At 45.9% G+C, this 14,785-nt stretch overlaps 1 protein-coding gene across 1 annotated transcript; it reads left to right on the top strand.

Moving 5' to 3' along the window:
• The first annotated feature begins 551 nt into the window (after positions 1–551).
• On the top strand, positions 552–14,577 carry LOC144114771 (N-terminal EF-hand calcium-binding protein 1-like). The gene is made up of 12 exons (XM_077648723.1): positions 552–761; positions 898–922; positions 2,591–2,699; positions 4,426–4,549; positions 10,784–10,974; positions 13,007–13,125; positions 13,202–13,269; positions 13,655–13,708; positions 13,859–13,968; positions 14,029–14,106; positions 14,289–14,380; positions 14,442–14,577. The coding sequence occupies exons 1-12, from the start codon at positions 702–704 to the stop codon at positions 14,471–14,473; spliced, it is 1,062 nt and encodes a 353-aa protein (XP_077504849.1). The 5' UTR covers positions 552–701; the 3' UTR covers positions 14,474–14,577.
• The last annotated feature ends 208 nt before the right edge of the window (positions 14,578–14,785 follow it).

Here is a 14,785-nt window from a genome sequence, read left to right as displayed (position 1 = left end):
GCAACATAAATCAGAAGACGGCTTAAGCTGATGCTTTCAGGAAACATCGAGTTCTCCCCTGCCTCCCCCCCCCCCCCCCCCCCCCCCACCTCTATGTTTCAATGATATGAGGCGGTGCACCGCTATGGAGGTTCAAGGAACGAATTCACGAGGCAGTCGCCCGCCTGCTCATAGTTAATGATGCGTTGTGCCAAGATGCCTCCAAGCGTGCAGTTTCCGCGAGTTCCAATAGCAAGGTGCGGTTCCCTTTTGGCGGTTTCCAAGAGCAGTTCACACGGCTTAGTCGGCTGGCCTCCCGGTGCACCAAAGAGTCGGCTAAGGCGGTGGCGTCGTTCATGCGACACGGGGCGACAGACGACGGCACTGTAAACACTGTTGCCCTCCCGCGGTTTGTCGCCAGCACCCGCGGGGCATCCGATGGGCGGAAGCGCCACGCGGTCGCCGTCTGTATACGCGCCACTCGGGGCTGCAGTCGGACAACAGCGCCTGGGACGCCGCTTAATTGTTCCAGTAACCCCCGCAGGGCGGGCGCCTCCATGTATTTCACCTACATAACGCGCGGTCCTCGCGGCGGCGCGTGCCAAAAATACACCCGCGAGTCCGCCGCGCCTCCCGCGTTCCGGCTGCAGTGCAGCCTCTAACCACCGTGCGCTGCGGGGGAGAAGCGGCTCAGAGGCAGGATAAAAAAGAAGGGGCTGGCCATGGCCGACACCACGAGCCCTTTTCTCAACCTCCAGAAGGGGACCTCGGTCCTGCTCAACGTGAGTGACCACCTCGGCAGCACCCGCGGCCCCGCATGAGTTTTGCCGTCGGTAGGCTGCACGACGAAAGTCACGCGGCGTGGCGGGGTGTTGGCGTTGTGGTGAGCGTAGCTCTTTGCCTCTTCCGCATACGCAGGTGCTGAACCGTGCCGACACCAACGGTGAGTGAATCTGCTCTGCGCGGACGCCAGGAGGCAGGAATTCCGCTGGACGGAGCTCCATATTTCAATGCTTGCCGTACAGTTCGTGGATGTACGCTTTTTAACTAATACCGAGTGTTTCACCTAAGATATTTTGCAATTTTAAGAAATAGGCTTTTTGAGTTAGCAGAGCGTTTTTTTCGGCAGAGCATTGTCAGCGGCGTAGCGCATCAGAATACACTTACGACGGGCCAACTAGTAGCATGGTTAACTGATATTGAGTATACATTTTAACTATTACTGCTAGACTCCTTATTTATTGGTGTAACCCACCGTAAATAATATCCATATCAGTTTTTAGTACTTCTAAAACGCAATTACCCTCGACGCTGTGGCCCAACAAAATTTGGCTTTTTTGTCGAGTTACGGGCACTGGAGGTGTTGCTTTGCGTGTAAATTTTTCGAAAGCGCATGTATTTTGGCGCGATGAACGCAGAATTTGTTGGGCCACAGCACCGATTGTAACTACGTTTTCTAAATTCTAAAAAATGATATGAATATTACCAGGGTCCTTCGATGTTACTTAAGGTGCGCTAGACGCCTCCCAAAAAATAGAGACTAACAGTAATAGGTAAAACCCAAGCAGCACAGGTCATCTGCCCAATATTGCAACAGGATGGTCCCATCCTGGTCCTTTGTAGGGACAGTTTTGCCAATAGAGTTCCAATGTTGGGCCAATTACTTGTGCTGCTTGGGAAGGTTAACTATTCAGTATTACTTAACCACCCTACTAGTTAGCACATGTTAGCTATATGCGGATGCACTACACCCCTGACAATGATATGCCGAAAAAGCGCTCTTCTAACTGAGCCTATTTTTAAAATTTTCTGAGCACAATAAGTTAAAGACCTGGTTTAGTAACTGGTATTTGGGGTCAGGGGCCGGCTTGCAGACAGCCAGTTGCGGAAAACAAACATATAACATACTACCTTGCTGGGCTCTTGCGTTGGATCGTATGTTATGGCCGCGTTTATACATTTCGCTGTAACCCTATAAAGCATGAAGGCTGCAAGAAAAAATAGGCCGAAGGGAACTGTTGGCATGTGACAATTTTTCTTCTCGCGGGCCGTTAATTTTATTTCGATTTTGCGCGGTACGCGCTTATGCAGTTTACACATAAACGTAGGAATATACTAAACAAATTAAGTTGTATGATCCAGTAACCTCATATAGGCTTTGTCTTACAAATATCATACAACTGTTTAATTTTGTGTGACATATTCTTGACAATTGTATGATTTTGCAAAAATGAATGACATTTGTATGATAACTATGATATTTGTATAATAAACTGCATGAGGGTATTGCATCATACAACTTTTTCAGTAGAGAATGATGCGTCTTGAAGCTTATTATTCGCTTAGCGTCATTTGGTAAGCTTGTGAATGTTAACACTCTTGCTACACTCTGTGGAACCATCCATTGATTTGTCATCTTCATTTGATTCTTAAAAACCTAAAATAATCCGCACAGTTCGACAAGAAAAATAGAATAAAAAATAAGAAAATGAAGTAAATGTTAACCCATGTCTTTTTCCGAGTGAAACAATTCGTTGCTACTTCAGTCCGTCTTTCGAGGGATTGTCCAGGTGTTGCGTTTCGCGGGCTGGATCTGTTTCTCCCTCTGCAGGAGATGGTGTACTGGCAAAGGAGGAATTCCTCAATTTTTTCTGGGATGCCGTACTCACAGAAGATGAGCTATGCGAACTGTTTGAAGAAATCAACGTCCACAAGACCGGGTAAGGAAGATATGCACGACAAGTGTCCCTAAGGAAGTACGAAGTTTGGCCCTGTAAAATTACGGAAATCTTGTAACTGCACCACATGTTGCAATTGGCAAGCGACGCGCTGACGCTCTTCATTGTCATTATTGTTCGCACTACAGGCTCTCCAGGGCTTATACTATACCAGCATTAAAGGTGTTCGAGGAACAGACACTTGGCGTTACAGCTGTGCACATCACCTATAATGTATCCGACCTGTGGGCAGCATTGATACTGGCATTGCGAACTAAATGGTGCTTGAGATAAATCACTTCATGCGAAACGGTTTATATCATCGTGCAGGGTAGTCCGCTCAGAAGAGTGCCATCGAGCAGCGAGCGAGTATGATTATTTGAAAAAGCTGGAGAAAGCCCAGAGATAATTCAGCAAGTGCACGGTTATGAAGCCACGAGAAGTTACTCCGTCTACAAGTGGCGCCAGTGTTTCTGTAAAAGTGCCCGGAACTGTGGCAGCACCGCGACTGCTTTGTCCTCCAACGAAACAAGGCGTTGGACGGTAGACTTCCTCCGCTCTGCAGACTCCTCCTACCTAGCGACATATGGTTCTTTTCTAGTGCATGGAGCACCCCTGTGGACGGCGTTTCCGCTTGTATCAGGTAGTCATTGGCATAGCGAGACAGGTCCCGCGTGCTTTGCAAGCAGACTTGTTTTAACACTGCTCTTTAACAATCCGGCCCGTATTGAAATCAGTTGAGCATGAATGTGAAGAACTGCCTCAATGGTATCGAAGTGGTTTCCACAAGAATAAAAGAAAAATCTCATTGTATTCAAACTTGGGCGGGCGTTTTTCTTTTTAGTTCTGTTTCATCTGCCCATTCTACTCTCTGTAGTCAAACCTGTTGACTGTAGCGGCGGTCAGCGTAACAAATTTGAAGTATTACAAAAATAGACGGTTCCCATCGGAATAAGCAGTCATTATCCTCACTTTTTGACCCTAGTAGTACAAGAGACGGAAAACATACGATGGCAATCTGCCAGGAGAAGGGGGAGTGGTAGATGGGGGTTATGGCAATGACTATCGCATGTTTCCCCTCCCTCCTTTTTTTTCACAACTTCTGTAACCACTCAAAAAGAAAAGCGAGAAAAAAATGAAGGAAGAAAACTGACCGCACACACGAAAACCGCTGTCAAAAAAGGTTTATTTAACAACATTCATGAGATACGCATTTTTGTGATACGCGAAAGAAAAGCAGACTGTGAGCCACCAACGAGCGCATACTTGGACAGCACGATTAGTTTAATAACCGCTGCGCGTTCCTTGTCCCAAACGGGCTCAGAGGCACAAGGGAGATTAATCAAATAGAGCTTCCAATGTGTCAGGTTATGAGTCAAGCGCAATAATCACAACAATGTATAGTTTACATGCTTCCGGGAACTGCAGCCGCATGTGAACGTACGCGGCTGCAATTCCCGGTCTTCAGCAGTTGCAGTTCGGGGGCTAAATACAGAAAAGGAGCCTTGGGTTCAGGGGCCCTAATTGTGGGTGGTGTGACCGGCGTCAGTGTACACCTCATGTCTGTAGTAAAATATCATCTGGTATGCCACTGATCAGCCATGTGTGCGAAAGGTGTCACGGTGTCACCATATGTTCCTGTACGACACAAGGATGTGTTTCGTTCTGTGAAAAGAGATGCTTTTGTACGTGATTGACAATCGTTGACTGATGGATTCCTCCGGTTTAGTTTTATAGATGCCGGGGAGCTCAGTTCCTTCGTATGGAGGCACATGGGGAACTTTCCAACGCTCCTGGCTTCCCTGGAGGACCTGAGCGTAGCTGTTACGAAAGGCCTTCAACAAATGGAAAAGGTTCGCTCGCGCTCTTCTTGCGCACACTACCCAGCACGGTTAACAGCAAATTCATCTCCTATCTTAACGCTTGCATGTATTCGCGTAACCGCACCAAAGCGCTTCTGGTGCTCTGCAGAGTGTCAATGTCACGCGAATCCACCACCGAACCGCAAATATCGATTCGGCGCAGTACAAAGGACCACATTTTGAAGACTTAAAACGACGTCCACTCAGCTTGCGCTGTAAACGATTTCATTTCCAGGAGGGCCTAATTTTCGAGTATTTGGTGAATCGCAGAAAGCTCGCGAAAAATAGCTCTCACGAATTATTTCGGCAAAGCATTTACTTGCAATATGGAAAAAATATCTATGACATCGGTACATTGTCCCTACCTGCAATTAGAAGTGAGAGTGCAGAGGCATCTCTTCCCACACCCAAATGAGAAGTTTTTAAATGGTATTTTTTTTGCCCGTCGCCCTCATTTCTGTTCGTTTGTCTTCTGCTTCGTTATGCCGAGAGCTTCTCTGGTCCCCTAGAAATATCGGGAACCAAGCTAGAAGCACAAAATTTGTCACACTTTTAATGGCCTCTACAAGTATGGTTTTGCACTCACCGCGTGAACCAGATGACTTTACAAAGAATGGGGATGTTTTGGTCCAGTCTGAGGCTGCATAATTCGGAGGGCGTAAGAATCACTTCCAAAAATGGCCTACTTAGGAACAATAGCCGCCACTGCGTCATGCTACATGGAGCACCGGGTATTATGAGCCACGTAACCTTCGTGTCGTCAGGAAGCTTGCACACCTCAGGCAAATGAGTAGAACTAGGGGTGCTGACACGTCTGCTTCGCGAAATATTCCTAAATTACGACGCTTGTAGAATATTGCGCAATATTTAGCTCGCGAAAATTAACTCGTTCACAGTATGGCAAGTGTCCCTCGTAAGCTGAGAGCAGTGAGGATTTAATAAGCGTGGTCGCCACCGCAAGCTGGACATCTCCTTCCTAGCACATCCGATAATTTTGCTCGTAAGAGTACGGGCTGTGGCGCAGTTTATTTCCACTGCTTGAAATTTATACGATATCGTTTTTGAAGACGTAAACTTAAGCCGTGCAAAAAAAAAAATCCAAGCGCACGTCATCTTTGCCTGCCACACAACACTCAGGGAAAGAGGACGCAGTTCTGCCAATTACTAAATGTAAAATACGTTCCCTAGGAATACCGTATACAGCGTATGCACTAAAGGTAGACGTTAGAAAGCGCGTGCGAAAAGATCCTCCTATTCCTGAGTTGATTTTTATTGTTTCGGCAACACCCAGTCTTTAAATAACAGAACACTGCAGGTGAACTTGCTAAATTGTACCTCCCTTAGAATACATAAAAAGCCGCAACTTTGTTTAAAAGCTTCCTTTGCTGATCGATATTATCCACAAGAACGCATGGAAACGCCGTTCTTGAGCGTATATATGAATGAAAAAATATTTTCGGTTTGGATCGGGCTTTGAGTGTATGTTTGGGTGCTCTGCTTTTTTGGGGTTTTACTCTTGAAACGTTTTATGTGTAATACTTATGTAATGCTATGTGTCCACAACGGTCATGCTTAACCGAAAATAAGTTCGCAGTATTCGTGCACAAGTAGATGAAGGGCTTTGAAAGTCTGTTTTTTTTTATTTTGCTCACAATCGCAGGGCGTCACAAATATCCAAACTTTTGATCTAATGTACGTTGAGTGCTAGAGTTAACAATGTATTTCCGACCATCTATACCACATGTGTGGTGTGTTGCGTGGTCAAATCAGGATAATTATTAGCTTTACTCAATGTCGAGCATCGATACTCTTTAGATGTTCACTGGATATTTGTGGTTATCCGCGAACGGTCTTGTATTTCGCTCGTGCATCACTAACCTGAGCTTTCAACAAAGCTGGTCGTGGTAGGATGTGTTTGAATACAATTTATGAAGGGTAGAAAACTGCATTAGTGCATGTGTGCTATGTGGATGGAGACGAAGTCTACGGAATGACGGGCATTTACCTATTAATTTCATCGAAAAGTGGTTACATGCTTTCCTCCCCTAAGCACCTCGTTTCTTCACCTAGCTTAATTTATTTTTCTTTTATCACCGCCACTCATGCATGTTCGCTTGACGTGAAATAACGTGTGCGGCTAATTTTACAATACCGTGGGTGTACAGCTAAGGAAGGCCATGGTAGTGCCCGAAAAAAATCTGGTTCAATCATTAACTAAGATACACAGTAGTGAACAAAACGATATGGTACTTTAGTTTTTCACCCTCATCTTTTTTACCGCAATACCACTTGCGTATGAGCTATTTAAAAAAAAACATATTTTACACGGTAGAAAGAAATATCAATGGACGTTTCAAGCTATAATTTCTTACCAAAGTAAATATACAAAAAAAAATTGCCGTCTGGTGCGTGCAATGCCTAGGCTACCCAACTGCAGGAATGCATGCGTACATACTGCGCCGTGTTTTTCTATCATGATTAAACACCGAGCGTTGTCAGTAAACACACCTTTGTGCACCCATTTTGTTGCGCATACTCTTTGGCGCCGTCGCCCAGCACGGCGATCAAGTGTTTTCAAACTTTTGACTCTGTAGTGCGGCGGCTCCTCAAGGCCAGCGGACCCAGCCGCGCGTCCTATGCAGGCAGCCGTGCTACGCCTTTCACTTGGCGCTTCCTTGAACGCCGAACCACCTTGAAAGTGTTTCCAAGTGTTTAGCGGCGTCTAGCCACCGCGCGTGCCGCCCGGCGGCTTCTACTCCTACAGCGAGGTACACACAGCGTCCGAGAAGCATTTCTAAGCGTTTGACGGCATCGAGATCATGCGTCCTCTCCGGCGAATTCGAGGGTGGCACATTGGGCGAGGAACGGCCGGCGTCCGCGGCTTTTTGGAGGACGTCGTAGACGCGGCTCTCGCTGTGAAAACGCTGCAGCGCTTTCAAGGAGCCTCTATTTTGCCCATTTCGTGAGGATATTTTGCATTCATAAGCGGATAAAATTTATCTCTCGTACGGTGGCTTTTATATAAGCTTTCCTCCTTGTGCTTTGTTGCGCACGAAAATTAGCGCCAGTTTTAAGCAAAGCCATTTTTCATTATGTCCAACTAATTTCAAGCTATTACCTGGGCGAGTGTCCTTCCCATATGCTCCTTCGACCTGCATGCCAGGTTAAATGCGCAGCAGCACCGTCTGCTCGTGTCGGCGCAAGCGCAAACGACCTCGGCACGTCGCGCTGCCGCTACCCATTCTTGACCCAAAAAAGGCGTGGGTTCGAATTCCATTGATACCTATACCTTTCCGCGCGTGCGTTATTTTCTCGAGTTTTCACGTGGTGTGGACGGGTGGACAAAAATCTGCGGACAAACAGAGGTTCGGATCGGATCGGAACAACATTTGTTGAGCTGTAGAAAAGAGATCTTCGCGGCTTCAGACGGCGTCTTCCATCTTCCGATGGCATCTTCCGTCTTCATTCACAGGGTTGGTGCCCTAGCCCAAGGCTCCACTGAGTATGGACATCGCGCGAGCTCGCTCTACTAAGCACCTTTGGCATTTCAAGCTTACGCTGGATAGCATACTCTCCCACTGCTCCGCACTCGGGCTTTTCATTCTATGGATAGTTGGAGGCTCAATCTTTTCACAGGCACATGATATGTGGTATAAATCTGGATTCTCTCCGCACCATGGGCACCTAGCCTCATACTGCGTAAGGAATGAGTTGAACGCACGAATGCATTAAACGGCTACGTTTTAACCTCGAATCCAAACAGAGGTTAAAACGTAGCCGTTTAATGCATTCCCGCGTTCTAACTCATTTCAGCGTTGTGTAAAGAAGAAATAGGCGATAATCTGGGTTTCTATAACAAAATGGGCCACCTGTGAGAATAATGGCTCTTGGAATTACCCTAACACAGGCAGTGCTTCGTAGGGGAAGTCCTTTACATCAATGACTGCAGTCGTCGATGCGAAGGGTCTGCTTTCCCACTCTTGGAACATTGTGGTCCAATTTCTCGTCGGCGCTGCTAGCTTTTATGTGCCTCAAACGAAGGGGATTGGTCTTGCCAGAGATGTTCAATTGAATTAAGGCCAGCACACGAGCTCAGATACTCCGATGGGTTCACTCTACTCATCTTGAACCATTTTTTCACAAGTGTAGAACACTTCCTGTCGTTGTACTGCTGAAACACACTACCGCGGCCAAAATTCTTCCGTGCCAGGGGTAGCATAACCTTCTAGAGAATTTCCCTTCTAATATTTTGTCATGATACCTTGAATATGGCGGATGGCATCAGCTTCACGAGCGAAGAGACATCCACATGCTAATTACGTTTATTCTTTTATTATTTAAAGTGGATCGCCGATAACGAGAGTCGTGTCTAGTCCGTTTGGGGGAACTTACATACTTAACCTCATCGTTCCCAAACAGCACAAGCTTTGATTCATCTAAGTTATTATTTTCGATTGATCACCTTCTATCCCACGTGTTCCTTTGCCCACTTCATCCTGGCAGTCCAAATGTTCTTACTGATATGGGGCTTTTTGTTTGGTATCTTGCCGTTTAGTCCAGCCGATCTCAAACGACGTCCTCCAGTAACCGGACAACAAGGCCAGAGCCTCGCAAATACCGACAGCGGAGGGTCGAGGGCTCTTTAGGCATGCGAAAACAATGGCAACAGTGGATCGACCAGCCAAGTTGTCGACAACTTGGGTGCTCGATCTGGTGCGTCCCGATTAAGACAGAATAACCACGGCAGTCAGCATCTATTCAAAACTTGCTAAATAGTCGACCGCGACACTGTGAACTGCTTGGAAAGCTGCATGCTGTTCTATCTCAGAGTAGGGCTGTGGACAATCGCCATTTGTACAGCATTTGTTAAATTATTTGCATGTCGCGCGATACAAAGGCCACGGCGACGACGTACAGTACGAGGAGTACAATCAAAAGCGGATTAATAAGTGTGGCACGGGATGGGGTAAGAGGTGTGTGTGTGTGTGTGTGTGTTTGAGAGGGGGGAGGCAATCTCATATGTATAAGGCATATCTTTGTTTAAAAAAATGAATGGCCACTGCGAGTTCCCATAGAAAATTTGTTGGTCTGCACACAAAGTAATGTGTCGTGTTCGAAATCCGTAGCAGGTCTACTAAATGTTTCTTCAGTGTACCTCAGACTAGGCTTTTTTTTTACAAAGCAATGCTTATGCACAGTGGGAAACATTCCCAACAACATAAGTACTGCAATGCGTTCCTTTTTATACATGTATATTTCCAGAAACAAGGCTACACGAGGTTATAGGGAAAAATGGGTGAAAAAATAGTCTCAAAAGCAACTTGACTGGCTTTTATTCGCCTTGCAGTCTTATGCGAACGGCATGCTGCTGACACCACTCAAACTTACGAGCTCTTTGTCGTATACTCGTCTCAAGAAATGCCTTCTGAGTGTGACCGTCTGTTGTATACTAACACACTGAACAGCTTCCAACAAAGTGAAAACACACTGCTGGTGGATTCTATAGGATTGATTGCACAGCATTCAAGTGGTGGCCACAAACTGCTGACATGTCTCTTGCCTGCTACACCACACTAGGGAATAGGGCTAGTGGCATTACAGATACAGGGAAAGGGGAAGTGATGACGGCATTGTGCACTGGGCCACATACACGGCACTCAAAACAAAATACGCGTGCACGCATGCACATCACGCACATGCGTCGCACATCCCCTTCAAAAATGCCTTCTCGTGCGGCGCGCGGTCATAAGTGGCCGTATGTACACGAGGGAGCCTTTAAGTCCTGCTTATTCAGGCGGCCGTTTGCCTAAACAATCCCTGATTTGTAATTGAGACAACCACAATTTTCCGAAAAACTCTCGAAACGATAAAGATTTCTTGGGAATCACCGTTTGCCTGGTAACCATACAGCGTGAGCTCCGTGTGGCTGTTCTCTTACTTTTTATACTATTCTTCTCAACGTGACGATGGCACCTCTAGCTGCTAAATCGAGTTATTAAAATACTAAAGGGAAATTTATAGTTCAGCGCTCCAGTTTTTAAAATTACTGATTTATAGGGATTCGAATTCCTCGGTTGACGTGTTAGCCCCACGTGAATTGCGAGCTGCAAGTGAATCGAAAGCCACACATTTCCTCTCCAACCCTTCCTCTTCCCTTCTTATTATACCCTGCGTTGAGCAGCGGTTGGATCGTGATTACCTTTCCTTGGGTTGAATGCCGCGCAGTTCTACGACTCCAGCAGCATTCAGGACCAGTTCGTGTCGAGGTTCCTGGTGCGGGAGACGGCGTTCCAGCTATCCAAGCTGACCGCGGCAATGGAGGCCTCGCAGAAGAGGCTCCAGGAGGAAGGCATCCCTCTCATAGACGGAAGCGATAGCGAAGATGACGACGGCAAGGCTCTGCGCAAGCCCAACTGGTTCGCATGCCGCGTCATTTTCAAAACCCTTTGCGACCACACAGGTTTGCGACGCCACTGGCTGGCGCCGGCGTGGGCGACTCCAGCACCCCGCAGCACAGCCTGGCGGTGGCGAGTGACCTTAGGCGTGCTGCAATGCTACAGTCAACTAGAACATTCTAGTTTAGTGTAGCGGTAGATTTTACAGCGATGTGCTAAAAATTCTTACCATTACCACATGGAGTAGCAGCGCGAATGACTAATGCGTGCGCGACCCCAACGCAAGACCAATAGACAGGCTGAAAAACCTGCAAGTCAGCGGCGAGTCCTCGGAGCAGTACAATAACTGGGTGCAGTGCCGGCCTCTCCTAACCCCCGAAGATGTGCACGGGGTCCTCGCACAAATACCTGCCTCCCGAGGAACGAGGCGGTCTTGTTGGCCAGAGTTCTTAGGGGGGTTAAGCGAATTTAATGCAGGAGTATACTGAAATGCTTGGCAGGTGTTTTCACAGGGAGCGTGCGTGCACTTGTGTTCGGGCTAGACGACACCAACTCTGCTCCAAAGCACGGCTTCAATTTACCTTCCATTTAACAGAAGTGTTTCTTATCGGCATAATCCAAGGGGTGGCCTGTGGCCCCCATAAAAATGGTGAGGAGACCGCCGCCCCCCCCCCCCCCTTTAGCTTCCCTCATGTTATGCCTGACAGTCAATCTAAATGAATCTTCGCCGCATAGGCTGTTTTCGTTGCAAGTTGATCCTCCTCAAACGAAACTACGCTTGGCCTTATAACGCTGTTCCACGCGGACTTTCGATCCTTAATTCCGACCTTATCCGACATACACAGCCAATTCAACTGCGATCGAGCCCGATCCTGCTTGGCCCTATGGGAACTCTAAATCAAGATCGTGATTTTTTACCCTGGTCGAGGGCTGCTAGTGTCGGGCTCAGGAGGCAAATGCCAACCAAAAATGAAACAGTCATTCTAATAAAGCCATAAAATTTCAAGTAATGCAATATTTTATTCAATTCAGCTTGATTTCCGAAACTGTGCGAATACTCTCAACATTACACGCCTGCCCTGCCAGTAGAGAACACGCATGCAAACGCAAACGCAGCACCCACATTCGCGGGCCATTGGTAGGATGCTTTGTTCAAAGCCATATAATTTTTGATCGGAAGCGTTTTTGCTTACTTTATTTGATTACAAGCCCATGTGGTTGCCATCACTTCCGCAACCATGCATGCATTCACCGCCATGAGGCATTTAGCAAGCCAACTTATTAGTATCGCGTGGGAACAGACAGCAACGTTGCATATTGATGACGACTTTCAATAGAGATCAGATTCAATATCAGAAGTGCCATGGGACAATGGGAATAAAGAAGCTTAGATAATTGTTTGACAGTGGAAAACATGGTGTACAACCTGAGGTGCGAATTCAGTGGCTGCTCACTTTGAATACAGTTTAAAGAATGTACTGTCCACTCATTTTACAACTTCCAGCAGACATGCACTAGCTCAGTTGATTCATCACGGGCATGCTATGGTTCGTTCCGCAGTTTAGGAATAGCAATGTTCCATCTATGAGGCTGTGAAACCACTGAAGTCTTTTTTATTGCGACAGTGTGCTTTGATGGCATAAAATATTTACAAATATAGGTACACACTGGATTCCTGAAGACTTGATAATCGTAATGTACGCAACATCCATATTCAGCTGCTATACAGCAAAAAGCAGCCCTTTTTCGAAGGCACGTAAATAATGTCTTCAAACTGGTGAATGAAGTCTGCATTTTGATAAAGCTCCTCAAATATTACGCACTCTACTTGAAAGTTGAAAGTTTGCGCTCGTGTCTCGTGGTGTTTTTATGTGGTGTTGTCCCCTTGTCTCGATTGTAGCGCTCCCCAGTCTCATTATGTACGACCAACTAGCCCCCTACAAAGCTTTACTCTACTCTAGTGTGAATTTCCCTCTCAAGTGCAGTAGCCACCACGCAGATATTGTAGACTTTTTTCTCCTTTATTAAACTAGCGGCTCTACATGTTCAACAGCAATTTTCAGGCTGCACTTGGTTCCCAAAGCCTCCAAGTGTACAAGCCTTGTCCTAGTCGCCTGCTCCCAGTCAGGATAAGGAAACAGATGGTGACGCAAACATCCCTTCATTTGGAAGGTATGGCACCATTCCTTTGAGTGAAAACGTGTCCTGGCACACTCCACTCTGCTCAAATTTCCATCTTGACTTTCAGAATCCAGTCAAGACCTTAGTGCTCAAATCAAGAAGTTGGAGGCAATTGTTGAAAAGCTTGCAAATCAGGTTGGCAGGTCCTTCACTGCATCAATTTCTCTAACTGGAGCACAGTGCAGCTGAACACCAGCTTATGGAGGTTTGAACAGTAAATTGACAGAACATGTACATTCAGGACACAAATGTCTTTACACTTCACAAATCAATGTTTATTGACTTGATGTATCAATGTCAGCGCAAAAGTCGTCCCAGTTCAGAAACATTATGCAAGGCCGACAAAGGTAGATAGGCAATGTGAGAAAAACAGAATACACTCAATCCGAACATGAAGGCCAGAGATCATTCTACTCAGCTGCACAGACGCCTATAACGAAACAATATGTTTTACTGACTTGTGGTAAAGTTGTAAGATAACTTGCATTCAAAAATATACGCTTACTAAGAACTTTTTCAGCCAAAATTTCAAAAACCACAAGAAGATGAACTGGACATCACAGAAGAAAACTTGGTAAGCCAAAATTCTCGAAGCTCTTTGCGAATGCAACGATGTCTGATAAAGGCACTTTGTGTAGGGAGCTATATAACAACTACTTCAGTGTTGCTCGAGTACCACAGCATCACAAAGAGACACCATGTGTACCTTCTGCTATCTCCACAGCTATTCCTAGTACAGCAAACAATGCCAGTAGATGAAGAGCAGATGGAAGACTACAAGGAATCGCTGAAGACATATGCTGAGAAGACGGCTGCCACTGCTGGATGTCTCTTGTAAGGCACTTGTTGGACATGTATTCAGGGCCTAATAATATAGAAATGTTTGCTTTTCAGTGTGTCGGTTCGGTTCTACAAAGACATAAACACATATGCAGTTTATGAAATATGGGAGAGCGAAGATACATGGAACAAGTAAGAGGTTTTTTACATGACACCAACTTGAGAAGCGCGCCTTAACTTTTTGGAAACTGCTTTATATGCGAAGTGAAAGAGAGGAACAATTTTTACATTGGGCAACTGATGACACCATTCAGCATTTCTCATCTGCATCGCATGTGTGCACTTTTAATCAAGAATTTCATTTCATGCTTCAGGCACTTAAGGTCGAATATATACAAGACACTACAGCATCAAAATATAGAGTGTCTGAGAAAGCCTGAATTCTTGAACACAATGGAGATACCTGGTAAGTACAGGAACCATTCAAGATAAAAAGTGCAGCAACTTTGATACGCTATATATTGCAGGGTCGTGGTGGAAAGCTGCCTCAGAAAAGTGACATTCCATTCCTGAAGAACAAAGAAACTTGCCCCTGCATTCTAGCAAGTTCACCCTTTCACGGACCACCTCAGCACACGGAAATAAACTAGAGTTGTGTACATACAGCATCGCACTTTCGTTCGTTATCTTGAGAAGTTTACCATAATCTCTGGCCACTATAATGAGGGCAAATGGATAGAAACAACAACTGTAAAACTGCGTAGAATCAGAATGGTGCAAAGGCTTATCGAGTGCTTACACTTTCGAGGATTGAAGCAAAGTGAACTAAACATTTTTAACGTTTGCCTGATAAAAAATGTGACATTCATTA

The sequence above is a fragment of the Amblyomma americanum genome, chromosome 1, assembly GCF_052857255.1.
Source record: "Amblyomma americanum isolate KBUSLIRL-KWMA chromosome 1, ASM5285725v1, whole genome shotgun sequence".
NCBI lineage: Eukaryota > Metazoa > Arthropoda > Arachnida > Ixodida > Ixodidae > Amblyomma > Amblyomma americanum.
This window is presented reverse-complemented; position numbering and strand designations above follow the sequence as displayed.

Coding starts and splice junctions, on each gene's coding strand:
- LOC144114771 (XM_077648723.1), top strand. CDS start 702: ATGGCCGACACCACGAGCCCTTTTCTCAACCTCCAGAAGGGGACCTCG. Junction 2,700..4,425: donor ATCAACGTCCACAAGACCGG/GTAAGGAAGATA, acceptor CCTCCGGTTTAG/TTTTATAGATGCCGGGGAGC. Junction 13,270..13,654: donor TTGAAAAGCTTGCAAATCAG/GTTGGCAGGTCC, acceptor GAACTTTTTCAG/CCAAAATTTCAAAAACCACA.